The sequence below is a fragment of the Rhinatrema bivittatum genome, chromosome 17 (genome assembly GCF_901001135.1).
Source record: "Rhinatrema bivittatum chromosome 17, aRhiBiv1.1, whole genome shotgun sequence".
Taxonomy (NCBI): domain Eukaryota; kingdom Metazoa; phylum Chordata; class Amphibia; order Gymnophiona; family Rhinatrematidae; genus Rhinatrema; species Rhinatrema bivittatum.
The window spans coordinates 37,870,892-37,898,475 of NC_042631.1; the positions used below are offsets into that span (position 1 = coordinate 37,870,892).

General features: G+C 45.0%; 1 protein-coding gene across 5 annotated transcripts in view; it reads left to right on the top strand.

The window, feature by feature from the left end:
* The window catches only part of DUSP8 (dual specificity phosphatase 8), a 103,605-nt gene extending 82,726 nt beyond the window's left edge, over nucleotides 1-20,879 (top strand). For all 5 annotated transcript variants that reach the window (XM_029582304.1, XM_029582303.1, XM_029582305.1 and 2 more), the window contains 4 exons: nucleotides 10,473-10,639; nucleotides 12,424-12,583; nucleotides 13,237-13,360; nucleotides 18,875-20,879. In XM_029582304.1, the coding sequence (XP_029438164.1) occupies nucleotides 10,473-10,639; nucleotides 12,424-12,583; nucleotides 13,237-13,360; nucleotides 18,875-19,955 (1,532 nt within the window). In that variant the 3' untranslated portion in view covers nucleotides 19,956-20,879. The remainder of the gene's footprint in view (nucleotides 1-10,472; nucleotides 10,640-12,423; nucleotides 12,584-13,236; nucleotides 13,361-18,874) is intronic.
* Nucleotides 20,880-27,584: the final 6,705 nt, after the last annotated feature.

Here is a 27,584-nt window from a genome sequence, read left to right on the forward strand (position 1 = left end):
CACTGAAACCTCAGTAATTTTTTTTTTCTCATATAGGCTTTTCCCGTTTCCCATACTAGGAGGTTGGGCATTTAGTGAGTCAATAGTTACGTATGACTATCAGGACTCTTGTGGTTCTTGTTAGATTTTGGAGTGATGTCCTTTATTACTGACCTTCAATTTGATGGACATCATATGAAATATCTTCAGGGACCTTAATGTGATTGGTAATTGGGGCTCCGCGTTTCCATTTGGGATCCCTTCTCTCTGAATTGGGCCTGCTTGAGTTTCCCTTTTAAATATTATTAGTACTCTTTCCCTGGACTCTCATTCTTGACGGTCTGGAGTTTCACGGTATTCACTGTTAGTAGCACACCCAGCTAAATATTTGACTTGTGTGACTTCTCCTTAGAATGGGTATGGAAGCTTCCTCCTGCTGTCCTAGAGGCCTCCCTCTCTACCATGTGTTCTTCTTCCTTGCATGCCGTGCTCCCTGTGCAGTTCTATCCAGGACCTCCTTCTCCCTTCTGGCGCAGAACTCTTTGGGTCTGCTTATTTATTTATTTGTGTGGATCACTGATGCTTGGGTCTGTTGCTGCAGTGCGTCTTTGAGCTGGGAGAGTTTGGGGTTAGGTTTCGGAGATATATCTCTGTCTTTTCTCCCTAGGACGCTCTCCCGGTTTTGTTTCTTTGCCCAGTGAGATTAAGGATCCCTGCTCTTCATCTCACTCTTATTACTCAGTCATATAACCACCGCTTTCTAGGTCTCCATGCTACTATTTTGATGCTGTTAAGCAAGACAGATCCCACCATACTGCACTAAATCTGTTACATCTCTGAACACATTTATAGCTCCCCTCATTCATTCAGCTCAACCTCCCTCATTCACTTACCAGTGTATTCACTGTATTCATATTCTTGGTATTTTGGCCATTCTCATGGCCAACTGGGCCACACCTAAACCATTTGTATCCTCTGGTGTTTGCAATTCATCCTCATGTAATCTAAATATGGACTATGATGAAAATAGGGCAGAATGGCAGGAGTTGCCTGAATGTGCTAAGAAAACGTGTTTGTCAAATTTTTGCTGAACTCTAGGTGATATTGGTTCAGTGTGCATTAAACCTTCACATCCTAGAAGCCAGTCATGCTTACCGTCCTGCACTCAGCCCGCAGGATTTCACATTGTTCCCATAGCTCACAAATGTATTCTCTTTTCCAGTATCTTTGCTGCTCTTGGGTAAGGTTTTAGGAGGATGTATTCCACAGGCATTTTATATATACAGTTGTTTAGAGTTTTGCGTCCCAAAACCCATTTCTGTAATACATTTATATGTTCCTTCTCTTATTCATCATTTCGGATCGCATTTTAATCCATTTGTTAAACATCGAAACTTTGTAAACCATTGTGATGGTGAAACCGAACGACTGTATGTAAAACTCGATAAATAAATAAATATAGACTAAGGTACTTTCCTCTTTTGATCTCAGAGTCCAACTAGGATTTTGTCTGCACCTTCTTTGTAGCCAATCATCTTGTATGCTTGCTTATCGTCTTCTTTGTGGAGCCTGCTATATCAGTCCTCTGCCCTCTCTATTTCTCTGAAATCTTTCCTCTCTTTCAGTGCTCTTGTACATTATTGTTAGGTGGTGATGGTCTTTGTATCCAGCCTTGTTTTTCGGTTTCTTGGCCGGGTATCTGTATGGGTCGCCTCCTTCATTTCTGTGGTCTGGCTTTTTGGGTCCTGAAACTCAGTCGATATTGTGTATGGGGGAGGGAGGGAGTTGATCATTTCTGGTTTCTCCTTTTCCCCAGCATTGGAACTCCACATGTGGGTTCCTTTATCTCTATCTCTGATTTCTTGTGGTCTCTGAGACCTGGTACAATTTTGACAAGGTCTTGCTGCAAGTGAATTGTTCAGGCAGGAAATCTATTTTCCATTCTCCATTTCGGAATGTAGGTATATCAACCTGCTTCCATTGAAACTTATGGTTCTAGCTGAGAGCTGTAATCCTATACTTGTTAACTCAAGCTTGTATTTCTAGAGTTTCCTTCTCTGTTGCACCACCTCAATGCCGAGGTCTACAAAGACTCTTTACCTCCCATTTGTTTCAGGATATTTGCTTGAGTTTTCTTGCCTGTTGAATAATTTTCCATTTTGCTGGGAATGGAGTAGTTTAACCCTCTGTGCCCTTGGTCTCACCCTCTAATCTGGTGGCTCTCTGATTTTTTGCTCTCCATTTCTGTGTTTATTGGGAAGCATTTCAGTGACTTTCTCATGAATGTAATCATGTTCATGACTCCCACCCTCTTGGCAATTCCACAAATACAAATGTTAGAGCTTCCAGCTCTGTTTTCTCTGTCTCCTGCTTTAGTTTTCTGCATTTCACTCTCTTTTTAGCTGCTTAATATCTGTTTGTTCTCTCTTACATGTCTTCTAGTATCCCAGTTCATTTCTATACCTCCTCCATTATCTACTTTTCTCACAATTTCTGCGGTGGAGCCTTGAATTTCGGTGAAGTTCCAGGGAGAATTTTCATGTAACCATATCTATGTTCTCAGTGGCTGGGGAAGGCAGCAAAGACCCCCGGATGTCAGGATGTTAGAATCTTCAGTCCAGCTGATTTGTCCTTTGTCTGTCTGTCCTTGTAAAATGCTGGGATAGTTTAAGTCAGCTTGGTTCTCATCACTGTTTCATTGTTTTAAATAATCTGGACCACCGATTGCAGCCTAATTAGGATTGGCTGAGGAACACTTCTGAAGCTCGTTTTACTTCTTTGCTGCCATAATCGGAAGTCCCCATTGTACCTCTTGTGACTTGCAGCACTCCCTGCTAATCAAATACAGGATTGTCCCAATAGTTCTACCACAACAAGCACAGTTGGGATTTGACTGGTGTGGTCTGTGCTTGAATGATGAATATATATGAAGGAAGAGTGCATAGGGGTAACTTGCTGGTGTGGCGACTACTACCCTAAACCAATAAGCCTTCATACTCTTCATGCAACTCTATTATTGCTCTCTGCTTTAACGGCAGGGGGAAAAGGGGAATTAGATTGACAGCAACCAACATGGACATTGAATTTTACAGTCTGGGAAAACAACTTGCTGATGCAGCTGTTATTACCCTTGATCAATAAGCCAGATACTTTTGATGCAACTCCAGCATTGCTTTCTGCTTCAACGGCAAGAGGTAACAGGGACTTGGACTCAAGACAGCAACCATCAAGGGCCCTGACTTTGACGGTTTGGGAAACGAAGTATGGGGTGACCTGAATGGCAAGGCAGATGCTACCATAGGCTTGCAGGGAAGACTGGATGGACTGTTTGGTCCTTTTCTGCCGTCATTTTCTATGTTTCTATATGTGATTTGTGGGCAATCAATCAATTTTTATTTTTTTTAGATTTTTATATTCCGCTTTTTGGCACTTCAAAGTGGATTACATTCAGGGACTATAGGTATCAATAAAGTTGTGATGTCTGCATATATCATGGAGGCATTTGTGAAGACTGGAAGGGCACTCACAAGGGCTTATGGAGCTTGAAGTTTCTTTCAATTGATTCAAGTAGTTAGGAAAGCTGAAGGACGTCACGCAGCATAAAAACAGACTGACTGTTCCATGAAGCACATTCATGGCTTGTGTATTGGTGGTTAAGAGGCAGAATCTTATCACCTGTTCTTCCAACCCGCAGAGGAAAAGGCAAGTGTTGCTTCACCCCATGGGACCCAGGTTTTCATAATATAATTCTTATAGTTCCTAAGTCATCCATGATCTAAGAACAATGACAAAGTAGTTTGGATTGTGTACATCCAGACAGAGAGATCTCCCAACTCCAGCACTCTCCCTTAGGTTTCCAAAGTTCCTGTGCTCTGAAAGACATTGGTTAACTATTTCAGGGACTTTTCATGTCATGTTCTTGCTGGCTGTGGTTCATCTGTGCCTCATATCTAATCCACCTTCTTCCTCCATGCTGTGATCCAGTGTCTGAGACATCACAATGGAGCTTTTCAGCAATAGAGTATGATGATGTCACAGCTACTAGATTATGACCTCATTGTAAGCATCATATAGGAAATGAAAGCTAAGACTAATAAGAGCAAAAGTCCCTGGCACTCACAGCTCTTCGGTAGCTAATAGCAACAGGAAAAGAAATATTGGAAAAGTCCCAGCCAGATGAGTAGGGCTTGGAGGAAACGGGAGAGGCGTAGCTGTGAGGTCTGCTGAGCATGGTCAGGTCTCTCCCAGCGTGAGTAGCATTTTCTGTAACCACGTCTGTGACAGCTAATGTGCTGTGAGTTGCTGTCACCAAGATTGTATTTATAAGAAATACTAATAAAGCAGCCACAATGTCAGGTCTGTGGAGGGAGGGAGAGACTGGAGAGGAGGGATTTTTCCAGGGAATATGTGAGGCGTAGCTGAAAGAGATCACATTAGGCAGGCATGAGAAAGCGGTTTTTCTGATTATTAATCTCAGCACCCCTTCCTGCTGTCCCGTCTGTCCATGTTTGTGCAAACTGGGGCTTATAGTGCCTGTGTTGCTGAATGACAAAAGGAGCTCAGTGGGTGCCGAGGAGACCTGTGAGGGGCTGAGATACCATGATGAAACCAATCTTCTAAGGGGCAGGGTACTGGGGCGGTTGGTTTTGCTGCTTGGAGGAAGGAAGAGATTAGCCGGGTATCACACATGTTCACATACATACACAGAGAAGGGAGGGCGGAGGAAATGAAGCAGGACCGGTTCCTGAGTCAATACCACAATAGGCAGAGCTGAAAGAGCCTCTCCTGCTGCTTGTAGATGCAGGATACTCCCCTGTATCTGTGGGGAGCCCTTCACTTAGACACTCCTGCACCTCCAGCTCTGTGGCTCTTGCCAGTCTAGCCAAGTTAATTGCTACGGCCAGGGCTGGAAGAGTGTGATTGCAGGACTCCTGAGCCTTTCTGAGTACACTCCTCCTGTTCAGGATGCTGTCCCTTCTAGCAATTCTTTTTCACCTATTCCAGCACTGAGACCCGCTCCCAGTTCTCCCAGAGCACCTCAGTCCTGCCCGCCAGTGCTATGATCCCATGCATATTCCTACCCTGCACTGCCTCTAGAAGCCTGGTTTGTACAACGTGGTGGGGTTGCCATGTCTGTCCACCTGAGTGCGCAGAAATAAAGATGAGTAATAAGTTAATACCTTTTCCCGGGACTGACCTAAGACGGTTCCGGAGCTAACTTGTATGTTCAGGCAGTGGCGTCTTTTGCTTCAGCCGGCTCATATTGTTTTGATATGACAAAGGGCAGTGTTAGCGCCCAAAAACTAGTCAAGAAATGTAAGTTCTATTGCTTCCTGATCTTTATTTCCATCCTTTTTTCGGGTATCTTAGAAAGGCTTTAGATTCAGAGCTGTGCATCTCCCAGGCTGCGGAGGGAGCGTGGAGATCAGCTCATGGCGAGCAGGCTTGGCTGCTGGGATACCTGGTTTTACCTGCATTTCCTTTCTTCTGAGAGATTTCAGAAAACAAAGGACATGCCTGCAGCAGAAGTACAGTTGGACTTTCCCATTGAGCAGAAAGGGTTGACCATGCACATTCCAGTGCGTCTAGGAAATTCCCCTGCCCCTGGGTCGCGGTGGCTTTTCAGTTACATTTTTGGCAGCCCCTGCAAGTCACCCGCCGAACGATAGCGAGCACTCAGGTCACATAATTGAATGCCTTTCATGTGTTGAATACTAGAACCTTTCTTCTTCCTTCTTCTGCAAATGATTCATCTCTGTGGGCTGTAGGCTGTGTATGTGCTATGGATCATTATATCTCTATGTCCATGTTCACCTGTTATTTAATATGTGCTCTCCATGATGTGGGGGAATAAACATGAATGGAGTAGCAGTGTAACTTTCGTGCGGTTGCATACTGGAGGTGCAATGTTGTTCTGCATGAGGAATGCAGACCCAGAAACCTAGGAAGCCTAATTGTACCTTCTGAGCATCCGTGAAAGTTATCAGCACTATAGCACTGTAATTGAAGAATGCAAAGCACCACATTACACGGGCGTCATCCCACCCCAGACCTCACCCTCCCCAGTTGGGGGATTATCTAGGGCAGAAGGGTGAACCTCGGCACCAGTTTTTCTTGTTAAGCGGTGACTAATTGTGAAGCAGAGCTGGTTGGGGGATACGGCTGTCCATGGGAGTGAGGAACTGCTCAGCCTCTCTTCCGTAATAAAGAAAGCAGATCTTGACACGAGCTGAGTGTGACTGTTTAAAAAGTGTCATGGCTGCAGCCCACTCTCAGGACCCTTTTGGCCTGCTTCTCTGTCTCTCTCAGGCGTAGAGTTGCCTACCAGCTCTGCTTCGACAGGGCAGAATGGTCCAGGCCTGGTTTTACTCTGTCGCATAAAGAGGACTTGTAATTCTACTTTTCTTAGGGCAGAGTTCCCTGCACAGTAGGATAAAAGTAGGATTCCCAGGTAGAAAACTTTACTCCGCAGTATGTTGGAAGGAAGCTGCTTAGAAAGTTAACAGAGGTTCTGCTCTTACAGGAGATTTTATGTGTTGGGCCTGACTCCCTCACACACACACCCTGGCATCCCCTGGGGGCAGCTCTCCTCTGCCTTGTCTGTTTCAGGGCTGCTGTCTCGCTGTTGCCTCCTCCCTCCCTCCCCTGGGGGGTAGCTGTCCTCTGCCCTCTCTGATTCATGGCTGTGTGCTCCAGCCTCATAGCCCTGGTTACAGCTGTCCCGCTCATTCTTCTGTGCTTCTGCCAGGGGAGCTGCTGACAGCAGAGTGCTTGTGTAAGGGACAGGACAGAGATAACAGGGGGTGGGGAGATTAGAGAGCAAGTCTCAGCCAGTTTGGGGCATGATGTCACCTCCTCTTATTCCTCTCTTTTAATAGAGTTATAATCTCTGCTAATCAGGGCGGGGGCACAGATGGGAAGGGCTGTAGTGTTCACTGCCTCACAGCTGTATCGTAGACAGTGGGTAGCACTGGGAGCTACTCCTGCTATGTAGTGCAGCTGTTGGTGATGGTACTTTAGAAGCAGCTCCATTGTGTGTCCATAAAATATGCCATACTGGGTCAGGCCAAGGGTCCATCGGTGGGCAATCCAAGTCACAAATACCTGGTAAGTATCCAAACATTAAATAGATCTCAAGCTACTATTCATTATTGGTTAATAGCAATGTATGGATTTTTCCTCCAGGAACTTATCCAAACCTTTTTTAAACCCAGTTACACTAACTGCTGTAACCACATCCTCTGCCAATGAATTCCAGAGCTTAACTATGCACTGAGTGAAAAATAATTTTCTTCGATTTGTTTTGAATGAGCTACTTGCTAACTTCATGCAGTGCCCCCTGGAAGATTGGGCATCCAAATGGCAGATGAAATTTAATGTGGATAAGTGCAGGGTGATGTATATAGGGAAAAATAACCCTTGCTGTAGTTACACGAAGTTAGGTTCTATATTAGGAGCTGCCACCCAGGAAAAAGATCTAGGCATCATAGTGGATAATACTTTAAAATTGTCGGCTCAGTGTGCTGCAGCAGTCAAAAAAACAAACAGAATGTTAGGAATTATTAGGAAGGGAATGGTTAATAAAACGGAAAATGTCATAATGCCTCTATATCGCTCCATGGTGAGACCACACCTTGAATACTGTGTACAATTCTGGTCGCCACATTCAAAACAGATATAGTTGCGATGGAGAAGGTACAGAGAAGGGCAACCAAAATGATAAAGGGGATGGAACAGCTCCCCTATGAGGAAAGGCTGAAGAGGTTAGGGCTGTTCAGCTTGGAGAAGAGACGGCTGAGGGGGGATATGATAGAGGTCTTTAAGATCATGAGAGGTCTTGAACGAGTAGATGTGACTCGGTTATTTACACTTTTGAATAATAGAAGGACTAGGGGGCATTCCATGAAGTTAGCAAGTAGCACATTTAAGACTAATCGGAGAAAATTCTTTTTCACTCAACGCACAATAAAGCTCTGGAATTTGTTGCCAGAGGATGTGGTTAGTGCAGTTAGTGTAGCTGGGTTCAAAAAAGGTTTGGATAAGTTCTTGGAGGAGAAGTCCATTAACAGCTATTAATCAAGTTTACTTAGGGAATAGCCACTGCTATTAATTGCATCAGTAGTATGGGATCTTCTTGGTGTTAGGGTAATTGCCAGGTTCTTGTGGCCTGGTTTGGCCACTGTTGGAAACAGGATGCTGGGCTTGATGGACCCTTGGTCTGACCCAGCATGGCAATTTCTTATGTTCTTATATTCTTATTATCTGAGAGAGTAAATAACCGATTTACATTAACTTGTTCAAGTCCTTTCCTGATTTTGTAGACTTCTATCATATCCCCCCTCAGTCGTCTCTTCTCCAAACTGAGCAACCTTAACTTCCTTAGCCTTTCCTCATAGGACAAGCCGTTCCATGCCCCTTATCATTTTGGTTGCTCTTCTCTGCTGGTAGAACAGGGTATTGGCATCAAGGCATTCGTCTATGTGCAGCTCAGTATGTAAATGTTGGCTGTAGTCGCTAGATGGCAGCCAGGTATATTCTAGCTGAGCACACGCACGGACTGCTGTATATGCAAGTTTTATGCTGCTGAATACACCTGAGCTGTCCATTTCCCTTCTGCCCCACCTCGTTTACTCTGTGATGACTCAACAAACCCAGTAAAGCAATTATAACATGAATAGGTGTGCAGCTGGCCAGGGAAGTATTGCCACTTCTTTTGGTTCCTTGTCCAGCTGGGACGTTGAATTTCAGCGCAGTCACCTTCTGAGCTGAAGGATCGTGGCTGAACAGAGTGTCCAGTGAGGAGAGCCGTTCATCGCTGTGCATGTAATGCTCTGAGGGAACTTACATAATGTCACAGGATTCCTAGAACTGTGGTGCTCCAACCACTCCTCGGACCCCACCGTTTCAGGATATCCCTAATGGATATGCATGAGAGACATTTGCATATGCAGGATCTCCAGTGTTTGTAAATTTATTCCATAACAGAAGGTAGAATAGAAATCAAAAAGTAAATGAACTAATCCAAAGAGTTCATTTTTAACACTTTATAAATCTGTTTTGAAAGCAGTGATTTTCGTAAAGCTAAACCATGAGAGATCATTCCCAAAACTCGGAGGTCGAATTTGGGCTGTTTTGTTCCCTAGCCATTGGGCTAGGGAGCCCACACACAAACAAAATGTTTTCAAGTCGTTCCTGGCACGGTGCCTCGTCAGTTCCCACCCGTGTGGACCAATGACTGCTGTTCCTCCCCTGGGTGCTGACGGCCAATGTGACTTTTTGACAAACAGGGCGAGGTGGTGCTCCCAGCATTTTGTGTATCCACATCCCACTCGTGCAGCCTGGCTCCTCGCTCTGACGGTCTGCGCAGGAGAGCAGAGCGTCGTTTCCGAGGTGGCTGGAGGAGCAGGACTCGGCCCCATGCACCTGTGCTGCGCCTCTCTCCCTCTGACCTCATCTCCCAGGCAGGGAGGTTATGTCATGCAGGAAAGCAGATAGGAAGTGACAGATTGGGAGTGTACGTATAGGCCTGTCTGCGTGCGAGCAGGAAAAGGGAAGACGGCTGTGTGAAATGTGTTAACTATTCCTGCCCCAAACTGACAAGGGCTAGAGATGCAAATGAAATGTACTAAGATTACTACCACCATAGCAACCTAGGGAGACTCTGCTTTAGCTCCAGCAGAAGTCACCGCTGTTGGTGCTGTAGGAAGCCAAAAGAGAAATATCTCCCCGGGGAGCGGAAGAGCTAAGCCAGCAATCAAACCCAAGGCCTTCTGCCACTGGGGCACCAGGCCAGCCCAGCTTTGCTTTCTTGAAGCTCTGTGCTACTGTGGCTAGTTCTGTTTTGGGCTAACTGAGGGCAGTTAGTGCTTGCACTGATGACATCAACATCTAGGTTTGCTGCTCAGCAGTTGTTGTATGGTACCGTTTGGATGTTACAGACTAATTTCATACGAGTAACTGAAATATGTATGCATGTCTATGAAAAAGACTGGGACATAAAAATGTACATGCTGAAACTGAATTTGCGTAGATCATGAGTGCATGCAAGGGGCACTGTGTGCCTGACAGGTGACTGACTCGTTCTCTCCTGCGGATAAAGAATGCCACCTATAACTTCTTATTCAGAGCTGAGCGCCAGGCCCACATCAAAACCACAGTACTTGCGCACTTCCAAATCCGCCATCAGCTCTTTTCACCGATGCCTATAACCTTTGTCACTGAAGTCTGCGGAGGCCCAGTATGATCGATGTGTCTGGGCCCTTTCCTTGCAGTCAGTGACGGAAGCCAAGCGGGTAAGGCATCTCTTGGAGCCTCCTCCGGTGTCGGCGAGGTGCACTCTAATACGTGGGCATCTTTGAGCTGCATCCTCACAGCCCTGGGGTCCTGTTGGAATGGGCGCCTCATGGCTGTGATGGGCGGGTGTGGATAAACTTCAACTTGGCAACAGAAAGCAGTCACTAAAGAGAGTGCCTTTTGTGTTTTGTACCTTGCAGGGGGTTTTGCTACATTCTCATCCTGCTTCCCGGGGCTGTGCGAAGGGAAACCCACTGCCATTCTGCCCATGAGCATCTCACAGCCTTGCCTACCGGTAGCCAACGTGGGCCCCACACGAATCCTGCCACATTTGTACTTGGGCTCACAAAAGGATGTCTTAAATAAGGTAAGACGTGGCTTGCAGGCAGCGGCTTACTCTTCTGTATTTATGTGAGATGTGTATGTGAGATGTGTTGCCCTCTCTTAGGAAGGGATTGAGATGTGCTTGGTTAGAGGAACTTATTCTGTTTCCGAAGAGATCCTCAGAGAGCAGAGCCACAGAAACCCCTCTCAGGCTAGGTGGTTATTTGCCCTTTGCTGGAAAAAGTGTGGCCAGCTTAGTTTTAGTCACCAATGACCTTTTGCCACAGTACCTGGTAGGTAAATCAAGGTTGTAAATCATGGACCATCTCTCACCACTGCACATCCGCATTTGGTTTTCTTGTGACGATGAACTTAAACATCACAGGTCGGCAGCCTTATCGATCTAACAGCGATGCTACCACGGCATGGGAAGGCGGGCTTCCACCCCCCCCCCCCCCCCCCCCGATGAGTCCCAGCTCCCATCCTCCTGCCCTCGAACCTGCTCAAGCTTGAATTCAGGTAGCACAAGTCATTTCAAAACTGTGATGCCGGTAATCCGGGGAGAGCGTGATGTGCCAGCCAGGAAGGTTTCTGACCCCCTCCTATACATGATACGGTGCCAAGCTGCTTTCTCTATGCTAAGGAGTCAGACCCAGCTTCTCCGGCCTTACAGGAAAGAGGCAGGAAGCCCCCCGAGTCTCTGGATGGTGGTCAGCCCTAGCTTGACTTTCTCTTGGGGGAGGGGCGGGCGGTCTCAGACGTGTTGTGCGACTGTGACAAGTTCAGCCTTTGTTCTAAAGGAATATTGCCACAACAGCTTTAGAAAGAAATGTTAAAAAGAGAGACAAGACAAAAGGAGATCTATTAAACAAAAAAAATTGAAAAAATAAGCCCTGGCTACAAAATATGCAGAAAAAGAATCTTTGTTTGGGGAAAAACCAGATGTAGTATTTTCAGTTGGCACAGAAAGAGAGCAGTTTTGCTGATGCCTGCCCTGGCAGGTGGGGGTCTTCCGATGTTGCTGTAAGAGCTGGAATGTCCCCATGGCGTGCCCGCCGAAGGGCCCGCGGTGGAGGCATTCACTTTCAGAGTGAAACATTTAGGAAGCAAAATAAAGAGGCAGATGCTTTACATTCCAGCGGGTTTGTGCCTTCAGTGGGAGGCAGCCTGGCCCAGGGTCTGCAGTGTTAGGGGAGGAGAGGTGGGGACCCAAAGAGAGGCAAGAAAGTTGTGCACGGGGGCTAAAATGAAAAGGGAGAGAAAAGCGCAGCGATTACAGGCTCTTCCTGTAATCCTGGCCATAATGTACTGCTCGGAGAGAAAGAGAGAGAAAACAGATCTGCCATTGGCAAGCCATGCTGAATGTGGTTAAAAATATTCGGATAAGCCACGCAAGCTGGCAGAGCTTAAATCCTGCACTTCCACAGGGCTTTGTCGCAGAGGATCCCTTGAATTTATTTCTCTGCCTGGCTGGCTGGCCTTTTGCTGTTTCGTTATTTTTTTTTTCTTTCCCTTTACCACCTTGATGCCTTTTCCAGGTTGCATGTGGTTACATTTGCTGAGGGTCCATCGCGAGACTTGCCAGAGAGGGGCAGAGGGCTGAGAGCTGGTGCCTGAGTGCAGAATAAAGCTCCAGGCTTGCTTCCTGGTTAAGCCACCCAAGCTTCTGATCCAGCCCTCAAAGGGAGGGAGGGAGCAGCACTTAGGGAAGTGCAGTGGACAGTTGCCCAGCGTGGTCTGGGAGCCTTCCCCTGCATAGGAAAAGAGAGGATCTCTGCTTTAGTGTATTTACTGACTCCTGTCCTTTTCTTGTTGGTTTGTCACCAGGATTTGATGACCCAAAATGGAATCGCCTATGTCCTCAACGCCAGCAACACATGTCCCAAGCCCGATTTTGTCTGTGACAGTCACTTCATGCGCATTCCTGTCAATGATAATTACTGCGAGAAACTGCTGCCCTGGCTGGACGCGTGCATCGAGTTTATAGGTGAGGAGGCGGCAGTGGTGGGGAAAAGTTAGCCTTGCATTAAGGTATCAGAGACTCTCCAAGAGAGCTTTGTGAAAAGAGAAATATTTATCCAGTCCGTGAGCAGGTTAACTCGCACCAAAGGATTCTGGAGGTTGCAGCATGTTCTCTAAAGAGGACAAAACAGGTCCACACTGCTGTGGGAGGACGGAGTGACCCTTCGTGTTATCAGACTCCACAGCATGATGAACCCTGAAGCTAATAAGCATGCATCTGTTGAAAGTGGGCACAGGGAATGTCATGCAAAACTGACCACTGCAGCTTCCCAGTTACTAACAAGTCTACAGTGGATCTTGTGATTATATCCAGTACAGTGCAAGGGCAGATCGTACACATCATATAGGTTATTGTAAAGTGTTATCATAATAATGATCACTGTTATCACAAGTCACTACTGTAGCTAATTTAAAGACCTATCAAATATGTGCTTGGGCACTTTGTAGCATTATGTATCAGCTTCCTGATGGGATCCCCCTTCTACAGCTTTTTGCTCCCAGAACCCTCCCATTTTGAATTCTCCTCCCAGAGCCTCCCTACTGAAAATCCCATATAACCCCCTTGCTGTCTCAGGGCATTGCTGACAGCTGCTTATTGTATCTTTCACTGTCTCGCAGACAAGGCCAAGGTGTCCAGCAGCCGTGTGATGGTCCACTGCCTGGCAGGAATCTCCAGGTCAGCCACCATTGCCATTGCTTACATCATGAAGACAATGGGCATGTCTTCAGATGACGCCTACAGGTACGCTACATTTATGTCTTGGGGGCAGGGGGTTTTGAGCTGAGGCAAAGGGTAGGCATCTGGTCCTCCCTGGGAGCACGCAGGCACTGCCTTTATCGTTGATTAGGAGAAGGCTGCAGTCTTTTGGAACTGTACACTCTGTCCCAGTCTGACGGTAGAAGTGATGGACTGGCATAGGCAAACAATTTGATTATCAAACCAAATTTCACAACTTTTGCCAGATCCTAATGGATGTGATAAACTGATGCAGTTTGAACCAAAATATTAATTTCATGGCATTCCGGCTTTTTTGTTTGGATATTTTCCAATATCCGTACATTTTTTTGTTTCTTTTCGGACTCTTCCAAGTATTTTTAATTGATGAACTTGACTAATTTATTTGAGTAATCCATGTCTTTGTAACTTTATCTGGACTTTATTTGTGTATTCTAATGGGTAAATTTTCATTGACCAACACAGCTGTACCCAAAATTTGAATGGGAGTTTACAAACGTGTCTCTTACAGTTTGCCCGGGATTGTTTTATGACTCCTACTGCATAGCATTGTGAGCCATTCCAGCTTTCCACTATACCTTTGCACATCAAAAAGAAAAATCTTCATCAGAGCCTAATCAGGTCTAATTAAGGACAAAGTGAAAGCTGGAATGGCTGAAACTGCTCCACAGAATTAAAATCAATAAGTATTTAGTGATATTTCTGATTAGAACTGCCAACCTGTTTTCACCTCCTAGTGTTATCCTGACTTAGGATTTTTCTGTTCTTTGCCGCTTGTACTGACTCTCCGGCAGCCCTAGAATTAGATCCTGCTGGAGCAATGGCTTTCTCTGCGGAGAAGCAGGATGTTGGGTCCTCCCATCTAGGTGGCGTCCCCAGCGGAGCACGGCATCAGAGCTGTGTTTCATGCGTGTGCAGGTCACCGGGGGCCTCTCAGGTCTCTTCTTTCCGCAGAATCCCAGTTCTTTGCTCGCTCTTTCCTCTTGCGGGGGTTATTTTCCAAAACAATTTTTTTTTTTTTTTTTTTTGCGATTTTGGACTCTCTCTCGGTTTGGGTTTTCCCGTAAGACTTTGTCATCATGTCTGGCTTTTCTTCCATTTTGGTGTGTTGGCTCTCAACATGGCCTAGTGCAGGGTTGTGTGCCACCTATAGGTGAGGGCATGAATAAAATTATTGTTAATCAAGTTGTCAGGTGATTGACCAGACTTGGCTTCATATATAGTGCAACTTCAAGAACAGTAGAGCTCGCTGATGGAGAATAAGCAAGCTACTGTACTGTGTAGACTTTCTCCAGCATTCATTTGAATCATATACCCAGTATTACAGTCATTCCCGCATAATAAATAATTTTTTTTGTTCAGATAAAAACTTATTAAAAGCGATAGATGATCAGTGTGTAGCACATGGGACTACAGGCCATTAAACCAGGTGCTATAAATGAAATACTTTGCTGTCAATACCCGCCTCAGCTGCCAGCCTAACACTGGCAGTGTTTTGGCTTTTGTTGCCCGCTTCAGGGGCCTCTCAAACATCAATAAACCCAACAATGTCTGCATTTCTTACAAAGCAAACTGTAAGTTTACTGCATAATGTCGGACATACGGTCTTACAGCATTCCAAGCTTATAGTTTGCTTTTAATATAAAATGGCCATTTGCCAACAAATACATTTATTGCCCATTGGCATGTTAGTTTTCCCTGGTTTTTTTTTGTTGTTGAAAGGCAGCCTGTAGCTAGGATTCCTGGATGTGAGAACATAGTATCCTCCTCATCCTCAGAGAAAGCAGAGTGGCTTACCTGTAACAGGTGTTCATTGAGGACAGCAGGATGCATAATCCTCACAAAACTCACCCATCTTGCCTTGGACTTGGCTTCTTCAATTTTAAGCTAAATACCTAACTGGGAGGGGGACCCTGCGAGCACCCTCCAGTGTGGGAACTCCCACACATGCTCAATAGATCCCATTCAGAGAACGCTGAAAAGCTTGGAATACAGCTCCGATACCGGACTCCATCAGTGCCGTCATTCGGATAACACCTGATGTCACAGGGAAAACTCTGCTGCAGCCTGCTTTAGTTTCTGCTTTGTAACCCAGACACGCTATGAAAGGCCTTGCCGTTACACAGAAGGAAGATCAGGCAGTCACACCCTTAGTGAAAGCACCCTCAGGGGAGCTCAGCATTTAAAATAATACTGGTGAGCAGAAGGAATGAAAAATTATACAGAGACCCAGTGTTACTATAGTTACAATAGATGACAAAACCTATTATACTGAAAATGTGATTTTTTTTTTAATGAAATCTGTATATATTTGTGAAAATAAATCCTATTTACTTTAGATCATAACTGTACATTGTTATTGGGTGGTCCAGGCGAGGGCTGCTGTACACTGGAACTCTAAACTTTGATTTGTAGTGGATCAGAATTGGGAACTATTATCTGGCTCCTTTTAATTTGAGATCCTTATTCCTCCGCTCCAGTGATATGGCCTCATCCTTTAATAAGTTCAACTCTTTTTTGTTTGGGACAAATTAACAAGGTTACTCCAGACTTTTACCAATTCTTTCTCCCTTAACTTCAATGCTATCTATTCCATTGTTTGAAGCACATCTGGAAAGCCCTTCCAAAGGAAGCAGGTTTATTGAAAGCCATTGATTTCACAAAGGGGGGGGGGGGGGTGCTTTTCTGTCCAGAAATTCCGTTACAGATATGCTCAAGGATGGTGACTTTTTTCTTTTTACCACATCTGCAAGCAGAACATTTTCTTTGCTTGCATAAAATACAGTTGTTAAGACCCCTGAGCGAGTTTGAACTATTAATGGAAAGAAGACTCATAAGTGGAAGGATGGTTTCATTGATTAATTGATTAATAAGAGACCTCATAAGGGAACATTTCTTTAGCAACAAAAATAGGAATTAGGCATAAAAATGCCATTTCATCTGTACATCTCATCTTGACAGTAGAAAAATGATGTTTCAAATTTATCTTGCTCCAGTGTTGCACAAAATTTGGCCAGGGGTGTGATTCAAAGAAGACTGTCAAGAATGTCTGGTGTGATTGCCCTAAAATTCAGTTTGATATGAGGTTCCAAAAGTCAGACCCAGATGATTAATGTTGAACTTCTTAGGAATTCTGTTACTTTTGGGTATAAGTGACAGGCTTGTTAATGCCAATCTTTTTAAAAGACCCCTGGTCAGCTTTTTGTTACCTATTGCCTCCTGGTAGAAACATATTGGTGTCCCTCATTGTGCGCGGGTGGTTGTGTGGGGGTGTATTTTATACACTCTACACACAAGCTGGAAAAGCAAAACTTAGTTTACTAAATGTTGCAAATATATGGATAACAAATCAGCAAAGTAAAATCAACATTGAGTACAGAATCACAGTAAATGTACATAAATCAATACAGGGAAATAGGAGACAGAAATAAAGATAGAAAGAACAAAAGAACAGGGTTAGGATTAGATATTAGGCAATTTAAATACTATCTAAAGTGCTCCAATTTGAGAAACAGCCAAAAAAGAAAGGAAAAAGAGCACTAACGTGAACTGTCCATCAATTAAAAGTTGTTTGTACACAGTCAAATTAACATTCACAAGTCATCTTTTATTTTATGAAATTTGTCTAATAAAGATGTTCTTGTAATTGATGGATAGTTCACGTTAGTGCTCTTTTTCCTTTTTTCCTTTCTTTTGGAAATATATAGGGGAACCTATATATATATATATATATAGATAGATAGATAGATATAGAAGGGTAGTTTTGGCAACACTGAGCACTAATTTATAAAAGTTCATAAATTAAATAAATAAATAAATAAATAATTTATTCTCACTAAGCCAAGCATTCACAGCATTCATACATTTAAAAAAACACATCCCTGGAAATACCGTTCCTTCCAGCCGGAATGTAAAACTGGATATTGTCTGCATAAATAAAATACACCACTCCCAAACTACTTAAAACCATGCGTGTATTTGGGATTTAGTTGATTGAATATTTGCACAAGTAAGTTGTCCTATATTGTTTTCTATAATCAAAATAAAAGCAAAGTTTGAAAGGTTATCGTAACTATAAATGAATAATGACCAGGGGAAGGATGCATTTCCTTACAATTAATGCCTTGGTAGGAGAACCTGTTAACAGCAAATGCCCAACCTTAGAGATCATAATTACCACTATAACCCTCCTACCAGAGTTTAACATAGATTCAAGTTAAGATAAATCTTTTGGGAGTTTTTTGTTTTGGATATTCTTTGGTCTGGAAGTTTCCTCCTGCTCCTTTGGCCTTCCAGCATAATAAAAAAAATAGCTTCCGCCGAGCAACGACGCCATGAGCCTTTATTTGCAGCTACCCGTGGGAAGGGGGTTCCCCTATTTTATCCATCTGGCACCTGGGTTATGATCATTCTGCATGAGATATTGAGGTTTGCTGAATTTCTCCCTCCAGAGAGTCGAGAAACTTCATTTACTTAGTGAAGCAAAACACTTGGGCATGACGCTGTTGAAGAGCATCAGCCATGGCCTGGGAAGCAGAAGACCTGCCCCGGAGATTGAACCCAGGCCTGCCACATGAACCACTGGGCCAGCCTGGAAATCTTTAGTTTAAATAAAAGAAAGCATTTGAGGTCTGTCCTCATGGACATTCTGTGCACTTTTGAGATCCTTATGAATGAGAGATTGGACCATTGAAGTGAATGGAACGTTGACCAATTAGAATGTAGGATTCCCGGCTGGGCCTGGTGGCTCAGTGACAGTTTTGTGGAAGGCCTATTACTCAATCCCCAAATCAGGTCTTCCACTCCTCTGGTTAGGTGGGAGTGGGCATGCTGCTGCGACAGTATTACAGCCCCTGGAGAGTGGGAGTTTGGGTCGCACCTAGTGTTCAGATTTTGGTTTCCAGAAGGAGTCCTGGTGCATGGTCCCAGCTGAGGACAACTGTTATAGACCAGACTAGGTAAGCAGATGGGATAAAAATAGGGGAGAAATTCCCAGGTAATTACAAATAGAGGCTCATGGCGCCAGATCCCAGCATGAAGGAGCAGGAGGAAACCACTGGATCAAAGAAAGAATGGAATCTAGTTTTGTCATCCCAGCATTCATGTCGCTTATGACACTTATTTGTAGAGAGCTGAGCGTATCCACAGCAATGTAGAAAATAAATTGCATGGTTAGAAGCTCCTGCCCCAAAGGAGAGCAGAGAGGCTAAGTGACTGGTTCATTTTCCAACAGTGAGTGCTGAATGTGAGACTGGACCCTCTACCTTCAGATATCATAATCCTATGCTCTAAGCATGAGTCCATGCCATGATATGCTGAAATTAAGCCAATCTTGATCATTTCCCCACCGCAAAGCTGGATGCCAGACCAATATTTTGAAGTTTTTAATGGGGATTTGTGTGAGAAGAGAGAGGTGGTGTTAATCACTGAATGCCTACATAAGCGAAAACAAAAACAGGGAATTTTATGAAGCAGGTCAGAGTTATGTCTAACTTCCTCTTGTTTGTGTGCCCTGTCCAGGTTTGTGAAAGACCGGAGGCCATCCATATCGCCCAACTTTAACTTCCTGGGCCAGCTGCTGGAGTATGAGCGGAGCCTGAAGCTTCTCAAGGCCTTGTCTGCTGGGACGCTGCGGGCCCAGGGAGAGAGAGGTGACAGAGATCCCCTGCCCGAAACAGCAGGGATGCCTGAGCCCCTCACACCTGCTACCTCAGAAATGGCCGAGGAGGCCTCAAGAAGCACAAGCTCAGCAGCTGGAGCTCCAAAGATAGTGTCTCCTGCCATGCTACAGCAAGGCCTCAATGGGCTTCACTTATCCTCAGAGCGCATCCAGGATACCAACCGACTGAAGCGCTCCTTCTCACTGGACATCAAATCGGCCTATGCTCCTGGTACCTGTCAGGAATCCCTTGGCTTGGCTAATGTGGGCGAAACTCCCAAACTCTGCAGGCTGGACAGCTCCTCGGGGCCTGGCGGCCTGTGCCAGTTCTCACCCGTACTGGACAGCCCGGACTGGCCCAATGGGCCGGATCTGCTCTTGGAGGCGAAGATGCGGCAGAGGCGAAAACACAGGCACCAGGCAGGATCCCCTGCCCATGGGCTGAGCCTGAACTTTAGCGGCATGTGTACAGTGCACAACGGCGGCGGCATGGAGGATAGCCTCAAACAGACACTGCGACTGAGCCTGCCTGGTGTGACCCCACAGAATGCCATAGGGACCGCTAGCCTTGGAGCATGGGGCACTCACTTAGAGACCCCCAGTACCCCTTCCGCGGAAACGCCCTGGTACTTCAGCGCAGACTCACCAGCAGGATCTGGCACAGGGGCACTGTTTGCCAGTGCCACCTCCTACTCCTCTTTCAGCTGTGGGACTCTGCAGACCAGCTGTGAGATCAGACTGAGGGACAAGCAGCGGCCGGAGCAAAGAGATGCCCGGCGGAGCTGGCATGAGGATGGTGCCACTGAGAAACAGTTCAAAAGGCGGAGCTGCCAGATGGAGTTTGAGGAGGGCATGTCAGAAAGCAGGTCCCGGGAAGACCTTGGCAAAATTGGCAAACAGTCCAGCTTTTCAGGAAGCATGGAGGTCATTGAGGTTTCCTGACAGCCGCATCACAGTGCAGAGCCACAGGGGTATTTAACTAGGGTCGGGAATTATTTATAGAGATAAATATACAACCTTTGCAGAGGATTAGCTGAAGAGGAGGCCTGAAACATGACTGAGCATGCTCTGTAATCCTGTCTCCCACTTCCCTCATACCCCTTTCAGCACTGCTAAGCTAGACTAGGGCATTTCCTTTTTTGCCTTTTATTTTCAGTGTTGGTATGCATTGACCAGGCTTTCTGTAAAGGGAAACACAAGTCTACAGGCACTAGAATGGGAGCTCAAAAGCAAAACCTATACCCTGATAATAGGAACCTTTCCATCCCTGGCGTTACCTTTGTGCTTCCCTTTAAGAAGTGGCACTTGGCCGTTTGCGCAGGGTGGAAGTTCAGAGAAGCCCATGTTCAGGGGTCTTGGAAAGTGGATGAGGGGGTGACATACAATGGCACTCATCCTGCACAAGGTAGGAGGAGCTCAAAAACATGAGAAGAAGAAGAGGAGGAGTGTTTCACCCACAGAGAGATATTGGGGGGGGGGGGGGGGGGTTGGAGGTGACAGACTATCTTCTGATTCACTAGCCCCAGACAGAATGAATGTGGTTTTCGCTCCTCCTCTCAAGGCTCCTTTTCCCAACCAGCATACTGAGCATGCTCAGCAGGTTTCCATGCCTCACCCCTTATGCTGCCATACTGTCTCCCTTATTCCTATATATATTATATATAATATATAACAGCACAGAAAGGCAAACAGTTTTACTTGCAGTTTTTATCGAGACGTAAACTATTTCCAGATTTTGTTGTTGTTGTTCTTGTTATTTATTGACGCTGTTCATTCTGGCAATGATTTCAGAGAGGACGTAGGCATCCCTCTCAGACTGTTTTTACTGTATGGTATTTAAAATGGAAACATGAACTTTTAAAGCAATATCAGACTATTTTTTTTCATCTGTTTTCCTTTTCTGGCCTTTCATACAGACCAGTCTCTCTTCTTCTCCCAAAAATTATGCACAATGCAAAGAAAGCAATGCACTTTTTCTCTTCATTGAGGAGATGCAGCCCTGAAGTCACATTGGGCATCTCCTCTTCTACATATTTGGTTTGTGCTTTAATTTGTATTTACAAAATGAAAGAAAAAATATCAAGCACTGTGATTTGTCAGATGGCATCATATGACAGTCCACACATCATAAGGTATTAACCAATGGAAAGGCAGCTTTAACAATGCTCGATGACCTCACAGAGCATTGTAGCTTGAGTGAAATTTCAACTGAGGCAGTTGAATGTACAGTAAGTAGATGGTGAAAGACTGTGTATTGTTATTTAAACACAAAAATAGGTGTAGGGATTTTTAAAGTTCAGCAACAAACAGACGTTATTAAAGGATTTCTGTGCACGTTCTGGGTGTTGCCATTGTCCTCATGCCTCCCAGCACACCTGGGCTGCATGCTAGAACCTTTTAATGATCACCTTACTGTGTTGCGGGCCTAGGAAATCCTGTATCCTTATTGGTCTGATCTTCTGGTGTTAGCACAGTGCAGCGCCATAAAATGAGCTTTGCTTCTGCTCCGCTCTTATCTATAGCTCTGCTAAGGTTTTAACCAATAGCAAAGCAGCTTTAATGACCTGAAACTTATGTAGACTGATACAAATGGGTTAATAATTTAAGCTATGTTCAGACTGTTAAAAAATGTAAAATATTCTTCATTCAGCTACTTAAAGATGTCATCTTCGCTGTGCTATGGGAGGCTTTAAGGATGCAGAATTATGATAAGATGGAGCAGATCACTGTGAAAGCAGGGAGTCATCCCCTGTGAGCACACCTCTTAAAGCTGAGGTGCCCAGGAGCTACTGTGTTTTAAATAACTCAAATGCTTCACATTTGGCATGTTCTGATGGTAAAATCCAGCAGTGTTGGGCATGCAAGTGTCCCTCAACTCTTCTGTGCTGAGGTCACACCAGGGTCCACGAGTTTGGACTGATGTATGAATAATGTTATGGCTGTTTGGCCCCCTTCTCGCCTCAGTTCAAAGCAAGATTACCAGAACATGACACCATGATTGTACTGCCTTTTTTTTTTTTTTTTTTTTTTTTAAATGGCCAGACAGAACCTACTATCACCCATCTGTGGCACATATCACTTAGGCATGGAGGAGTTTGGGGAGGGAGGTTGCATCACTATAAAAAAAGAAATGTAGCCTAGCAGTAAGGGCAGCCCATTGGGCCATACTGTACTTATGAGGAGTCTCAGATGGACAGCTGGTCTCATTACAGAGATCACATGTAGTTTGTGTACATGTGTGTGTGCGCACATGCATTTAAAAATATTCTGCTGGATGGACTTGTGCCACAGATGGCTCCATGTATCTGATCTATGATATAGATTTTGAGGTACTCAAGGGTAGCAAATTGTTTGAGGAACCAGCTGTCCTATTTAGAAGAAGCAAATCAGTATGAGCACTGTTGGGGATGTAGAAGTTAAGAAAGCCACCAAGATGTTTAGTTAAGGCCTTAGGCTCCTATCTTTGGAATCTTACGCTCCATAAATTTAATGCTGGATTTAGTCGGATGCTGAGAACGTCAAAGATTCCTAATGCTGGACAAAACGTTTGAGAGTCTAAGGTGGCTTTGCTTTGATATTTCTGGAAATGATGTGAATAAGCAGCTGTTGACGCTCAGGGATGTGTCTCTTTCCCCCTGAGCTTTGCCTATGGAATAGGACTGCTGCAAACCAAGGCCCACTGAGCCTGCACGCAGTACAGATGGGATCCGTGCTGGAGGCGAAGCTTGCTCGGTCGCAAAGAAAAAGCACGTTAATCCTCCTCTTTATTTGTGTTCTAGACTGTGCTTAAGTATGTCACATTTTGCAAGATGTGACAGACAAACGTGGGTTTCTTTCATTTTTTAGGCTCCCTCTGATTTGTGATGGGGAAGGGAAAAATGATGGGTGAAATTCTGAAAAAAAAAAAGCTAAAATAGAATTTTGAGGGTTGTTTTTTCCCTCAGGTTTTAATCATAAAAATGAAATACAGTATACAAAGATCAAGTCATATCACTGAAGAGCGAGGCCTCCCAAAAGATGCTTATGTCTAGGATGATAGATGCCTCGCACATCCACTTGTATTTCCGTGGGAGACGCACATGTGCCGTATCTGTCCGATCGGTGACCGAACCAGGACCCTGCAGCTTGTAGCATCATGACGTCCCGTGGGGAGGAAGCAGCCCAAGCTGCAGCCAGCATGCACCATGCTAACTTCACTGCATTCCTATTACACCTCTCAGGCAGGCAGTGCTGGAAGATGTTTGTAAATCACACGCCAGTCACTGAGAGAGTGTTGTCTCTGCCACCTCCTCCTCCTTGCAGACATACAGAAGGCATGCTTGGGGGCGTGGGGGTCCAAGGATCCCTTGAGGAACACCTCCAAGGTGCATGCCTGACACCACTCATTGGTTGGCAGCACCAGCCTTCCATCCCTAAGCTCTTCTGTGCATACGTGGGCCTGTGCAGCCCAGGGGGATGAGGGATCTGAACCCAGATTCCCCGTCTCTCAACGGTTTTTGGTGTTCAGACAGAAGATCTATAAATTCAGGGGGTCCCTATAAGCACACAAGATACAAATCAAGTAAAATAAACTAAGAAGGAACCGCACAGTTTTGTATTCATAAAAATATTCCCACTCAAAAAAAAGGCACAAACATAGGTTTAATCAGAAAGAATGAGGCAAACTTGTACATTTTCTATTGGCAAATGTAGGCTAATCTATGTCTCTGTTTTAGTTTAAAAAAAAAGTCACTTTAGGTCTCTATTTACTGTACCTGTTTTAAAAATACGTTCTGCTCTAGGATCCTTGTTTTGCCTGTGAGCAGGTTCCCAGTTTGGCAGAGAAGCTGATGAAACAAGTCCCTCCTTGTGCTGGCTGAGGCTCCCTCTAGTGCTGATATGAAAGCCTGCCAGGCGTATGTGGTGGAGAAGGGAGCACTCGTTCCTGGCATGCACACACCCTGTCCTTTCCCAGAGCTGTCAAAACGTGTACGGAGCCGGGACCAGCCTTTGGGTGGGCTGCGCTGGGCAGTGCCAGCATCGAGCGTTATGGTGGTCTGGAGCACCGAAGAGAATGAAGAGCCGATTTTTGCCCTAGAGCTGGCCCTGCTTTCAGTGCTGAAACTGAGAGCCCCTACTCAAAGATAGTGTGCAAATACAAATAAAAATGGATAGAAGTACAATGTACAAAATGGAATGGAACAGAATCGGCTTCAAGCAGAGTCAACAAGTCCCCACATATGTGCCACATGCTGGGCACACAAAGTCCTCTCTATAAGGCTGGCACCATGCTTAGTTTTCAAAATCCATGGACCAGATCTTGTGATGCACAAGCTTACCAGAGCTGAGACACAGGGACAGTACAGGGGGTGTGTATTATTGTGTGGATTGTGTGGCTGGAGGAGCCAGAGGTCAGCAAGCCTCCATCCCTTGGAGAGAACGCACATTTTATGGCATTTTGGCAAAAAGAAATTGCTGACCCCCAGACGTAGCGCTCCCAAGATAATGCTTCTATAGTCTACCAACCAAAACAACTAAAAAAAAAAAAAATGTTATGGCTGATTGTTCCCAGTAAGTATCTTTCTTTCTTGTCACATGTCTTCTCAACATTTCCATCTACTGTGGAATCTTTCCTGGTCTCTGCCCTGGTCCACCACACTCCCAATAACTGGCATGCATCCATCTTTTGATCTAAACTCACGCTCACCCCTCTTTCCCTAAAATGTGTTTTGCATGAGGACTATCTTTAGGAAGCTGTGAAAGGTGCAACTGCACTGTGTCCCATGACAGGCACCCCACGCCAGGTCGACAGATGGCCCTTAACCATTGGCAGGAGAAGGTAGCTGGCTCAAGGGCATGGGCCCTACCTCTTCTGAAGGGAGGAAACTGTTGGAACCATTTGGAGGCCAGGCTGCTGGGAAAGTACTGTGGTGACAGGTTGTCACTGTGAGGCCTACCTGACGTTCCACATTTCGTTAGCACACTAGGCCCTGCCGCAGCCTAAAGACGACCCTGCCTTGCATGCGAACTTTGGGTAGCTCTTATGCATCTAGAGCCATCCTCATCTTGCAGATTGTAGCTGTTCCATGCAGAGTAGCTTGGGATGAAAATGTCATTCTCTGCTTGGCAACATGTTTGTAAACTCTTAAGTTTTTACAATTATCCATGCATAGTCCAGCACACAAAGTCAGATACACAGAAGAACACAGACCCCCATACAAGTATGAACAGGCAGGAATATATATTTATCTGTCTATAGATGCACTCATACAAGCACACACAAAGAGTCAGGCAGGCATGCCCCCCAAAACACAAGGAGATACACAGACAGGAACATAACGAGAGGCTTAGGAATACAGATATTTGCACAAACAGCCAGATAGCCGTACGTGGAGGGCGATGCAAATGACTGAGCTACACAAGCAGGGATGAGAGAGATAGTGCCACTCTGCACACAGGGACACAAAGGGATGACACATGCTTAGAAACCAGTTCTACACATTCAGAGACACAGGGACAGGAACACACACACAGGAAGGGATGCAGAGATCTCCTATGTACCTGTACGAAATCCACTTTGAAGTGCCGAAAAGTGGAATATAAATAAATAAAATATGCACATGCCAACTTTCTCTGCGTGTGAACCCTTTTTCACATAGTTAACTACTGATACTGACACATTCCTGTCTTCTGTGTAATAGACATATTCACTATCAGGCAAACATATAGTCACACTCACAAACACACTTAATGTCACAAAGCCACATACACTCGTGCTCACTACCAAGTGAGAGAAAACCTCAGTAACACAGCCACTTCAACACACACATACTAAATGACAGACAATATACAAACCATAAAATACGCCAACTCTCACAGTGACACAGAGTATGCAAGCAGACATTTTCTGCAGTGGTTAGTACTTTTGCAATGGAGACAGAGATCAAAGCAAGGACATGAGTGTTGGGGTAACCAGATGACTGCAGGTCACCAAGACAGATTCAGCCTCCTCTGGTACGGCCCCTTGAAGAGTAGGACCATGAGTCCATAAATGCAATGGTGCAAACTCGGCCTGGAACTATCCCCAGTAACTTATAAGTATGAGGAGAAAGCATGATTCAGAAGTGGGGAGGCCCAGAGCTTATCTGTTGCTTAGACAAAACCCACAAGGAAAAGCATGAGAACTCATGACCTAAAATAATTGCACAACATCGTCTTAAAACAACAGGGCTGCTCTAATTGAAAGACTACAGAAAAGCCTGTGCGCAGGATGCACCCAAGAGATACTAGAAAACGATGCGGAACAGCACATATCACTGGTAACGTGATAAGAACTAGAGACCATTGCAGCGGATAATGCAGAACTTGGCTGCCCCAGCAGTGTGGCTTATGGAAGATCACTTCTGCTAAGTCAGGGAGATTTGCTGAAGGTGGCTTTGTTTAGTCTCTTAATTAAAACCAAAAATAATTCCGTGCAGAGACAATAGTCTTCATAGCGCTGTAGGAAAGAAGAATATGCCTCAGGGAAATATAGCTGATCCTTTTTTTTTCTACCTATAATTGCAAAGCATTCTGGGTCCTGTAGGTCTATTTTTTATAGCTGTGGCAATGCCAGCTGTGAACTATTATTAGATACGAGCTTGTATCAAACTGGCAGTCATGACCAACTAACTTACATTACTAGGGGATACATTAGCAACTAGTGTGCAAGGGATAGTGCGACAATCAGGCTCCCTTCTTCTCCATTCAGTTCAAAGCAACTGAAAAGAATCCTATGATAGTATGAGTGATCCCTTCTGCCAGTCCTATCTTTTGTCCTGTTTCAAGTATGGCCCTGAGGTGCTGTTATACTTAGGGAAGGTACAAGTACATGTCCCTACATGCAATAAGACAAAATCAGGACTTATTCAGATCGTTCTGGATGAGCTGAAGCCATTTGGTAACCATATCTTCTAATAAGGTTATCAATATCTCTGTGTCATGAAAGTTGAGTGTCCTGGATTTTTTTTAAACCCTGATTGTTTTTTTCCTACCTAATATGAGACTTGCAATCCTGTAGGATAGGGTGGGCAACTTTGACCTTGGAGTGCCACAAACAGGTCTGGTTTTCAGGATATCCATAATGAATATGTATAAGGTATTATTTGCATGCAGTGATCCATTGTATGTAAATATATCTCATGCATATATTCATTATGGATATCCTGAAAACCAGACCTATTTATGGCACTACAGGACTGGAGTTGCCTACCTCTACTGTAGGATTACCAAATGGCTCCATACCACTAAAGATAGGATGAGGCAACCTCAAGCCTCTACAGTGTTCATCCCAAAGGTTTGTGTCACTGTGGGCATATCAACTTCATGACATCAAGCAGCCTACCAGCCTAACCCTGTGTCACCAACCTGATTCCCTGTCATTGAGCACCCTTACCCCATGTCATGCAGTATGTTATCAACCTCTCACTCCATGTCACCAAGCATTGTCTCTATCACTCTTACCCTGTGTCGTCATGCAGCTTTGCTATCAACCTCACTCCATGAAGCAGCCTTACCCTGTGTCACCAACCTGATTCCCTGTCATTGAGCAGT